Source organism: Psammomys obesus, unplaced genomic scaffold (assembly GCF_907164565.1).
Source record: "Psammomys obesus unplaced genomic scaffold, mPsaObe1.curated_primary_1811, whole genome shotgun sequence".
In the NCBI taxonomy this organism is placed as follows: domain Eukaryota; kingdom Metazoa; phylum Chordata; class Mammalia; order Rodentia; family Muridae; genus Psammomys; species Psammomys obesus.
The window spans coordinates 3,562,701-3,574,098 of record NW_026590062.1 but is presented as its reverse complement, the minus strand read 5'-3'; the positions used below and the strand labels follow the sequence as shown (position 1 = coordinate 3,574,098).

General features: G+C 48.6%; 1 protein-coding gene across 1 annotated transcript in view; it reads left to right on the top strand.

Moving 5' to 3' along the window:
* Positions 1-4,753: 4,753 nt before the first annotated feature.
* Svop (SV2 related protein) overlaps positions 4,754-11,398 on the top strand; it is a 61,875-nt gene continuing 55,230 nt past the window's right edge. The window contains exon 1 of the mRNA XM_055606231.1: positions 4,754-4,980. Coding sequence (XP_055462206.1) covers positions 4,946-4,980 — 35 coding nt within the window. The 5' untranslated portion in view covers positions 4,754-4,945. The remainder of the gene's footprint in view (positions 4,981-11,398) is intronic.

Below are 11,398 nucleotides of genomic sequence, written 5' to 3'. Positions count from 1 at the left end.
CTCCTTCCAGCGTACGTGTTCCAACCTAGGTTTTATCATGTTTGGCAGCAAGTACCCTTACCTGCTGGGCCATCTCATGGCCCAGTTTATAACCGTGCAGTTCAGTGGCGTGAGGGACATACTGCCATTTTTATGTAGCCTTCTATGTGGCAGGAACCACCAAGGCCACTTTTACTCACTATTGGGAATTGAACCCAGGACTTCATGCATGGGAGACAAGCACTCTCCCCACTGAGCTACACCCCATGACCCACTTTTTAGCTTCTGTGAATAGTGTTGCCTTCAAACACTGGTGCACAAGTATCTGCTCAAGCTCTTTCTTTTGATTACATTGAGGACAGACACTGTAGTGCAGTGGAAATCTGTTCTAGTTTCACTTCTGTTGCTGTGATAAAATAGCCTGACAAAAATCAACCGAGGAAACAAAGGTTTCTTTCTTTTCTTTTAAGATTTATTTATTATGTATACAGTGTTCGGCCTGCATGTGTGCCTGTAGGCCAGAAGAGGGCACCAGATCTCATTATAGATAGTTGTGAGCCATCATGTGGCTACTGGGAATTGAACTCAGGACTTTTGTAAGAGCAGTCAGTGCTCTTAACCTCTGAGCCATCAGTCCAGTCCACAAATGGGTTCTCTTAAGCTCACAATTCCTGACTATAGTCTGTTGTTTTAGGGAAACCATGTGGCAGGAATGTGACGTCACATGGTATCAACAACCAGGAGCGGAGCGATGATGATGATGATGATGATGACGGTGGTGGTGGCGGATAAAGATGAATGTGTGTGGGCTTCCTTGCTTGCTTGTTTGTGCTCATTTGATTTCTCCACTCTTACACTATTCAGGTCCTTTTCCTAGGGAATGGTGCTACCCATAATCAACTAAGTGAACTTAAAAACACAAGGGTGGTGGTGCACACTTAATCCCAGCACTCAGGAGGCAGAGGCAAGTGACTCTCTAACGTTGAAGCCAGCTTGGTCTATAAAGGGAGCCCCAGGAGAGCCAGGACTACACAGAGAAACCCTGTCTCGAAGAACCAAAAATAAAAATAAAGAACTTGGATTCCTGATCTTGCTGAGTGCTGGGATTACAGGCCTACACCGCATAGCCAGGGTCAAGTCAGTGATGGGGATGGAACCTAGAACTCCATGCAAGCCACCCCCAGCCTTGCATCAGATGCCTTTAGGACAGTGTCTACCTCCTGAACCACTCAGCTATGGCCAGCACATGTGGTATAGAGCAGACATGGGGTAGACTTTACAAATGAATATGGCTGGGGCAAGCTGTAACTAACCAGTAGGAGGTAAAAAAGTAGCCATGGCAGAGTAGAGGGATGGCTCATTGGGTAGAACACTCGATGTGCAACCAAAAAGGCCACACTTTGAATCCCCAGAACCCACATCAAAGGCCAGTAGAGTGGAGGTCTCCCTGAAGGCCTGGTGTGCAAGGAATCCCAAGAGCAAACTGACAGTAGCTGAAACACCTAGCTCTGGATTCAGGTAAAAGGCCTTGGAGAGAACAGCCAAAGAAGACTGGATGGCAACCTTGTGCCTCCACACCCATGCACACACACACAAAGGCATGCACCTGCACACACATGCACAACCCCACACACGTGAACACAAGCATACACACATACCACAGATGTTCACATGTGGAAAGAGAAGTGGTTATGAATGAGTTAGTAGAAACCACTCAGACTATAAATGCTGATGAGTGATAGTTCAGAGCTCTAGAACTAGATGATTATGTGGTGTCTGTGTACGCAAAGCGTGGGATCCAGGTGTTCCGATTTTGGGAGGCAGGGGAAATGTTAGGAGATGGAGCCTTGTGGGAGGGACTAGCTTCTGGGAGGATGCTTTTCAAATTTTCATATTTATTGTTTGAAACTGTGTGCTGGGGGTGGAGTGTGTGTGTGTGTGTGTGTGTGTGTGTGTGTGTGCAGTGCCTGAGGAGGCCAGAAGAGGGCATTAGATCCAGTGGTGTCCTAGTTACAGGTGGCTGGGAGCCTCCTATTGTGGGTGCCAGGAGCTGAACTGGGGTCTCAGTCTCTGCAGCCCTGGTATTGTGCTTCTGAAGGTTACATCTGGACTCCAGCCCCTTCCTCTTGGCCTCCTGGTTGTCATGGTGCAAGCTGCATTTCTCTGTCACTGGCTTTTGCAAAATGATGCTCTCATCTCATCCCAGACTGAATGAGTGTGGACTGATATCTCTGAACATTTGAGAAAAAAAAAAAAAAAAAAAAGCAAAAGACCCCTTTCTACCTTTCAAGTGTTTGTTTATCCCAGATACTTTGTCACAGCAATGCACGCTGACTGTCACACCATAAATATTTTCTCAGTTTTCAATTTATTTTAGTTAGTTATCCAGTGTTCCGGTAACTCGGATCTTCTACTAAACCCACAGAGGATAATTTTGCTTGAGAGTCTCAAAGAAATCCTGGGCTTGAAGGTACAGAAACAGACTGAGCCTTAGTTTCTGGTCAACCCCTACCCAGCTGAATGTCAGCATGTGACTTATTCACTGTTCTGAGTCCTGTGTCCTCATCTGTCACATGAGGACAGAGCATAACCTGTTCCACGGGAATGCTTGTGAAGAATCTTGGAAACCGCGGAGGTGAAGAACACCCCTGGGTGTTCGGGAGACCTGCTCGAGATGTTCAAGGTATTTGTTTGATTGTTTTGTTTTCTGTTTTTGTTGTTTCCACTTATTATCTTTCGTTCTCTGTGTGAGTGTGGCTCTCTCTGTATGTCTATGTGTGTGTCTCTCTGTTGTTTGTCTCTCTGTGTCTATGTCTGTGTGTCTCTGTGTGTCTGTGTATCTATGTGCGTGTGTGTGTGTGTGTGTGTGTGTGTGTGTTCACCTGTGTGCAAATGTGTATCAGATCCCTTGGAATTGGAGTTATAGGCAGTTGTGAGCCACCCAAATTGGTGCAAGGAACCAAGCTCAGATCCTCTGGAACAGCAGCAAGTGGTCTTAACCATGGGGCCATGTCTCCATCCCCTGGCTTTTATGCTTCTGAGACAAGATCTCACTTTGTAGACCTAGCTGGCCTCAAACTCATGGCTAACTTCAGTCTAGCAAGGGTGAGGACTGCAGGTCTGAGCCACAGCACCTGACTCGGGGTTCACGAGTGTGTGTTGTCCGTCTGACTGTCTGGAGCTTGAAGGTGTGTTAAGTAACGGTGGCTTCCAGTTCTCTGATGGGTGTCCTTGTACTCTATATCAACTCCTCTTCCATTTTGTTAATATTAAAGCTAAATATAGAATAAAAATGGCTTGGGGAAGAGACTGTAGAGAAGGTTGAGAGCCTTGGCTACTCTTCCAGAGGATCCAAGTTTGGCTCCCAGCACCCAGGCGGTGGCTCATAAGCGCTTGTATCTTCAGTTTCAGGAGATCCTACGCCCTCTTCTGGCCTCTGTGGGCACTGCATGCCCATGGTGCACAGGCATACTTGCAGGCAAACACCCACACATATAAAATGTATATGTAAGATATAAATTTATATGTAAATTTTTATATATTTAAAGGTGGTGGGGGCTGTAGAGATGGCTCAGCAACTCAGAACCCTTACTGCTCTTCCAGAGGGCCTGCTCCATGGTTCTGAAACTCAAGCTCCAAAGAATCAAATACCCTTTTCTGACTTCTAGGGGTACCCCGCAACACACACATATGCACACACAAACACGTTACAAAAAAATTAGAAAAGAATGTTTCTCTCTTATGTCCCTGTGATCCTCCACACAATCATGGCTCTTGTTATGTGGGAAGCAGGGAAGCCACCATCTTGGTAGTTGAATATTTCTCTCTTTTCTCCATTTATTCACACTAAGACCAGAAGTTTCCACTCTAGGCTTCTGAGGAGCTAACACCAGGCCCACTCCTACGAGGCTACATTGTCTTGGCTGGAGTCAAGTGATTACAAGCAACTTGAATTCAGAATCACTCACTAGTAGCGCTCTTTCCTCTCTCTCTCTCTCTCTCTCTCTCTCTCTCTCTCAATGGCATCTCACTCTGCAGCTCTAGCTAGTCTGGAATTCACAGAGATTCATTGCCTCTACCTCCAAGTGCTGGGATCAAAGCTGTGCGGCACTATGCCTGGCTCGTTTAACTTTTGAGACACGGTTTTGATATGTGCCCATCTGTCCCTCAACCTGCCAGTAAACCAGTCAGCGTGGCTTTGAACTCATGAGCCTCCTGTTTCACCCTCCTTTATAGCACCTCACCCAGTCATGATGGATGTTTTACTGAGCATGCTCTGTGTGCCGGGCATACTCCTCTGGACACTCGGGACACAGGCAAGAAAGATCAAGGAGCTGACGTTCTAAAGCAGATGGAGTGCTTGGATTCAAAAAGGAAGGGCCTCAAGGCAGGAGCTTTGCCCTTCACCTTTGGTTCTCCAGTAAGGCTGCAATGCTTGCTGAAAGACTGTTAGCCTTCCTTCTGCCTTCTGGCCTTCAGAATCGACACGATCTTTTCCTAGGTCCTCATCTCTCTGGTATCAGTCTTTCCAAACCGTCTGTCATCAGCATGTTACTGTCGCTGAGTAAGTGCTCACCCCCCAAAATCCATACTCCGTTCTAGAGCTTAAGCTACCAGAACACCATACCGACAACATTAATAAATTCTTACGGATATTCAGCCAGGGAGGCTTCATCTAGCAGGCCGGGTGCCCGGCAGACACCCCAGTCAGCGGACCGTGGGCTCCTGGGAGCAGCAAGGCTCGCCCCGCCCCCTCCACCGCGCAGCCCTCCCCTCGTCCTCCGCCCACTCCCGTCGGTCTCCCGGCGGCGGCGGCTTTGTCTCCCGGGCAGGCCTCCCTCCCCCAGCAGCAGCCCAGGGAGGGAGCGGAGGAGCTGTCCGGCATCCCGGTGCTGAAAGCCGGAGCGCCGGCCCTGCTCCACCATGTAAGGGGTCATGCCCAGGCTCGCCCTGGCGCAGCGCGGACATGGAGGAGGACCTGTTCCAGCTCAGGCAGTTGCCGTGAGTACCGCGGGGGCGAAGGGAGGCAGGCGGGGCGCCCTTTAGAAGAGCCTGCAGGGGTGCATCCCCACACGGCCTCTTGAATTGGAAAACGCTGTTACAGACGGAAGAATCGGGCCTGGAGGAGACAAGCCATTTTCCTAGCCCGGCTTCATTTCCCACCCAGATCTGTCAAGACCTTGTGAGAATCCTTCGTTTCTGTGTTTTCCCTTGGAAATTGCTCTCAACCCCAAAAGGGGTTTTCGAGGTCTCTGCTGTGAGAACGCGTTGGATGTTGTTTGGAAATGTGGGCTGAATTAACGAGGGCTGACATCTGTCCTTTCCAGCCTTCCTCTCATACTGTGCAATTCCTAATCTTCCCCCCTGCAAGGTCTTTTGGAAAGGAACGTTGTGATGTTGCAAACTGCTTTCTAAAGAGCAAGGATGCCTTCCTAGAGGAGAGGCTGGGGCAGTTGGCTGTTTGTGAAGCATGTGAATGAGAGGGCTGTGAGCAGCAGCTGGAGACTCCTGCCTTCTGAATGAAGGGTTTGGGGGAGAGCTAGCTAGAGTAAGCCTCGGCATACCCAGTTCACTCTAAGAATCTTGGGGGCGGGGGACAGAGAATGGCGGTGGGAAAGACAGCGGGACTTACAGATGTTTTCCTGCCACAGCAGTGGTGATTTGTTAGGCAAATTCCAAGAGTCTGAATGGGGGTACGAAGGAGAATATTTCCGGGGCTCCTGTTTTAATTTTCAGATTCCCTAGTCGTTTGGCAGCTGGAAAAAATCCATCCCAGTTGGGTCTACTGGAAAGGACTGGATATTGTTAGCATGCGTGTGTGTTGCTGACTTTAAAAATGGTGTGCACCGCCCCCTCCTCAAGCTACTGAAAAATTCTCCCAAGCGATTTCTAGTGTGGCTGAGCCTGCTCTCCGAGGCTCTGAGTGCTCACAGGGGTTGTCACTCTGGCTTCCCAACTCAGGTAAAATTAATTTTCATCACACAGTTTTCGTTAATTTAAATTGTACTTTTTAGCTTTGGTTAATAGACGCATAATGACAACTAATGACAGCGTTATTTCACAGTGGCAAAGGGTGCCCATTTCTAATACCCCCAAATCCATGTGTCATACACACAAAGATATCAGTGTTAGGGTGAGGGTTAAGGTTAGGTTAAGGTTAGGGTTAGGTACAGACCCTTCCAGGAAATCATGCCTCTCTCACTAAGCTGAAACATTGTGTTCACAGAGCCAAACAATTTCCTCCAATAAAACCATAGCCCACTAATTGAAACAGTGTTTGGTGGTCAGAATAAGAACGTGTATTGGTAAAAAAAAAAAAAAAAAAAGAAAGAAAGAAAGAAAGAAAAGAACATGTATTGGAATGCTGGCTTTAGTGGAATGGATTTTCAAAGACCATCAGAGTATGTGAACTTGGCAAAACACGTATGTCCCTTTAGCTTACTAATGGATAGGTATGATATTACAGACTGATTCTTTCCATAACTAAGAAAGAGTGAAAATTAGGGAACCGTGTTATGGCTCATTTAGAGCACTTGCCTACTGTGCACAAGGCCTTGGGTCTCATCCCTAGCCCTGAATATACAGAAAGGAATAGTGAGAATAAGGAAACTTACATATGCAATTAAATGAAGTTGGGTCTAGAGATGTGGGCCTGTCCTGTAATCCCAGCACTTGGGGGACTGAGGCTAGAAAAGCACAGATTCTAGGCCAGCCTAAGCCAAAGCATATCTCAAAAATAAATAATAATAATAATAATAATAAGAAGAAGAAGAAGCAGCCAGGCAGTAGTGGTGCACACCTTTAATCTCAGCATTCGAGAGACAGAGGCAAATGGAACTCTATGAGTTCAAGGCCAGCCTGTTCGACAAAGAGAGTTCCAGGACAACCAGGGCTACACAGAGAAACCCTGTCTGAACTCTTACCTCAAAAAAAAAAAAAAAAAACACTTTCTCAGTGTTTTATAGATAGAAGAACATGTACTAGCTATTAAAAAAAAAAAAAGGTTAAAGTGTGTACTGTCAGAGAACACTGGCCCTGAGCCAAGCAGATTTGGGTTCAAAAAATCTTTTTAAGATTTATTTATTTATTATTTATACATGATTCTGCCTGCATGTGTGCCTGCAGACCAGAAGAGGGCACAGAATTGCATTTATAAATGGTTGTGAGCCACCATGTGGTTGCTGGGAATTGAACTTAGGACCTTTAGGAAGAACAGCCAGTGCTCTTAACCTCTGAGCCATCTCTTCAGCCCCCTTGGGTTCAAATTTTGACCTCAAGTCAACGAAGCTTTCTAAGACCCAGTTTCTCTAGCTGCAGAGTGACAGGGACAGACAGGGACAGACAGGAACAGGCGGAGGGTGGCAGAGTGTGTGGTTGGTGCTCTTGAGTTCTCAGGTTCAATCCCTGAAAGGAAATGACTGTCATAACAATTGGTCCACGTGTTTATTATGAAGGCTAAATGAGATGTGTGCTGAGGGCTTGACAACACAGCGATAGACATTAGCCATTGACCATTGTCATCAAATCTGAAACATTTATAAAAGGTAATCATGTAGATCACTGTTGTTCAACTCCCAAAAATTTGCTGCTTAAAAACCTCCAGGGCTGGAGAGATGGCTCGGCTGTAAAGAACACTTGCTGCTCTTCCAGGGGACAGAGCTTGGTTCCCAGCACCCAAGTTTGGCGGCTCATAAACACCAGTAACCCCAGTTCCAGACACCTGACGCCCTTTCTGCCCTCTGAGGGCACTCGCACACGTGACATACAGCCTTGCACACGTATAGACAACAAAACCAAAATTGGTTTTTAAAAGGACAGGCCCCAGATAGATTTGAATGAAGTCGGAATTAGCCTGTAAATGCCCTGACCTCCGCTTATAAAAACGAAGAAGCTGAAAGAAACAGGCAGCCCTGTGAATGTGAGTGGGTTACACATCACGACTGAGATGTTTCCCAGACCATACCCTGCATATATTATGTGCAGATTGCAGGCAGCAGATTTCCCGAGAGCGATATGGTTTTAAAAAAAAAAAATATTCAGACTGCTGGCAGAAGCAGCCTCTGAAACAGACTTGGTCCTGTGGGAGGTTGGACACTAATAGGCCATAAGCCTGTAAGCAGATTGCCGGGTTGAGGAGGGGAGTGAGCGAGCCTTTCTGAGCGAGCAGTCTTCTGGTGTGCCTGGAGGCCTGCTGCGCAGTTCTGGGATGGCCCAGTTGAGAGGGCAAACGGTCCCTGTTGTTCCCCTATTTGCCTGCAGGGGACACAGGTCGTGGGTGACACAGGTGGGCAGCCGAAAGTTTGCGCGTCATTCTTCCCATCATGGACCCGTGAGAGGCAGGCTTGTGAGGGTTCCCCTTTCCAGGTTGGTGGGTTTTCTTTTCGGTGATGGAGATGGAGCTCAGGGACCCGTGCAGGCTAAACAAGAACCCTGCCACAGATCTGCCTTCCCAGCCCTCGGGTGGCTGTGCCTGTCCTGGAACTCACTATGTAGACCAGGCTGTCCCAGAACTTACTGAGATCTGCCTGGCTTCACCTCCGGAGTGCTGGGATTAAAAGTGTGTGCCACCATGCCCGGGGAACTCAGTTGTTTAACTTTGATACAATCCTTGGTACAAAGGAGTGAGTAAGACAAAAGGGTCCATGCCTTGAAGGAGCTGCAGCCTTGAAGCAGCATGCGGTCACAGCATGAGAGCCTCTGGCCGCATATGCTTAAGATAAATTATACAATTGACATGGGAAATCATTTAGGCAGTGTAACAGTGATCTGCTTGCATTTCTGCCACTGTAATTGGCTGTAGAATCCCTGCACTATAGAGGAGGAAAGGGTTTAACTGGCCTCAGGCCCACATCGCAGACAGTCACTGAGGGAAGTCAAGGCAGGAACTCAAAGCAGCCCACCTGTCATTCCAAGCAGGATTACCTCCAACCCGGCAAGTCACTTCACAACCAAAGTACAGCAGGAACCATGGAGGACGATGCTTTCTGACCTGCTGACCAGCCTGTACTCAGCTGGCTTCCTTCCTTAGCTAGGCGGTTCAGAACTGCCTACCTAGAGAATGGTGCCACCACCCACAGTGGGCTGAACCTTCCTACATCAATTAACAACCAAGATAGGTCCCCACTGAGAGGCAGGCACACAGACCAACCTGATCCGGGCAACCTCCCAGCTGAGGCTGCTCTCTCAGGCTGTGTCCAACTGACAGTTACAGCTGACTGGGATAAACACACAGTGTAAATAAATACACAAAATCTGCCCCTCTGTTTCCAAATGCTCGCCACCCTTCAATGGCTGCCTGTGGCTAGGGGCTGCCACTGTGTGGGACACACATCCAGGCCAGTCCTGTAACCTCACAGGTTCCCCAGGTTCTGCTGTGCAGCCCCGGCCTGGGAGAAGAGGTGGGCATTGAGTGTGTCACACTCATAGCTTTGAGAAGGGTTTGAAATATTGTACAGCCTAGGGCTCTGCAGGGATCCTGGTTCTAGACGGTGATGAGATCAAGGAGAGCTTCCACCCATGGGTGGGAACCATTCAGGAACACTACCAGTGTGGAGCATTCCAGAAAGAGGAGACTTTGCAAGGAAAAGGCCTGAGTGGGAAGAGCATGGTGCGTCTTGCAAAAGACCACCAGGCCGGGACATTCAGGGCCTTAAAGGATGCTTTGAAGTTAGGTCTTCATGTTCTGCCCACAGTCTCTCTCTTTTTACATTTCCTGTATTCTTGATGGAGCATGAGTCTGATGGCTCAGTGAGCCCTTTTCTCACTTCTCCTGGCTTCAGTAACTGATAAACGGAAGATCCAAGCCAGGCAGCGCTGGGTTCAAATCCTGCCTTGGACATTTAGCACCATAGTGGGTTTGTTTGTTTGTTTGTTTGTTTGTTTTGGCCTTTGACTTCATCATCCCAGGGTTAAGTGCTCATCTGTGAGGTTGGGAGCCTGCTTTTATATATATTTTAAATGTGTGTGTGCCTGCATGAGTTTTGTGTGCACTGTATGGAGGAGCCCTCAGAGGCCAGAAAAGATCTTCGGAGCCCCTAGAACCCTAGTTCCTGGAGAATGTGGTGCTTTCAGCACCACAGTGTTGGGGAGAGACCCCTGGTTCCCTGCAAGATCAGCAAGTGACCCTAGCCACCAGGCAGCACTCCACTCATGACCCCTCCTCTCTGAGGCTCCCCTTCCATGATGGCCACACCTTCATTCCGGGTGGGTCAACTTTGGCTCTTGTCTCTCTCTCACATGTTCAGTCTTCAGGAAGTCTCACTGCTCTTGGGTCTCAGTGTCATTCCCACTCCAGCCACCAGATCCCACAGGCAGGCCCCCATCTGTTCTCAGCAGGATTTTTCTCCTTGCTGGCCGACCCCTTCATGTCCTTGCCTCCGAACAGCCTGTTCTCAGCACAGCAACAGGAGCATTTTTTCGTTTTAGATTTAATAAAAAGAAAATCTCCATGTGCTCGTGTGTCTGTGCGTGAGTATGTGCACACGTGTGTGGGTGCCCACAGAGGACAGTGAGGCACTGGGAACGGCTCATCGTTGCTCTATCCCCAGAGGGACTTTTTAGATGTCGGATCATGCTGTCACCTGCTCATGAGCTTCCGGTGGCTCCTGTCCGCACTCCTTCTCACACACACACCAGCTGGCTAGTGTAAGTCCTAAACAAACAAACCCAGGCCAGAAGACGCAGGCAAGGAAAGGTCACGATTCCTCACTCTGCCTGTGGGGACGGCAAATGGCTTGGCTACCGTGAAACAGTGCGGTGGGGCCGCAGAAACTCAAGAATAGGGTACCTGCCTGCTCTAGCAGCTCCACCGTGCCTGGGGTCTGTATCCACAGGATCAACCAACCATGGGTCCAAAACAGAGCACCCGCAGGCTGGTACTGTTATCATTCTCTCAACCAGTCTGTCTCCATGTCCCCAGTGTCGCTTTCCCCAGTGACAGGAACTATGAGCAATTTAGCCATGCAGGAGGTCGTGTGCAAATTCCGTACCGTCTCACGCCACCCGAGTACCCACAGACCGTGGTTTCCATGGAAGGTTCTGGAACCTGATTCCCATAGATACTAAGAAATGACTGTGCACTCAAAAGAGGCGTTTGCATGCCCATGTGCATCGTGATGTTATCCATAGTTGCCAAAACACAGAGACAGCCCATCTCTGTCAACAGACAGATAAGTGTGGTATATCTATGCAACTGGACTACTATTCAGCCTCGAGAGGGAAAAACGTTCGGGTCCGTGCTCCCGCCAGAGTGAAGCTGAAGGCAGGATACGACGAGAACTGAGTCACTCTCGAGCTACTTTGGGAGGCTGCTTGGACAACGCGCCCGAATGGTGATTGCCAGGGAGTTAGTTGGTGGGGGAGAGGGACAGGATGCACCCTTTAATTAAAGGAACAGACTTGGGGATTGGAAAAGATCCGT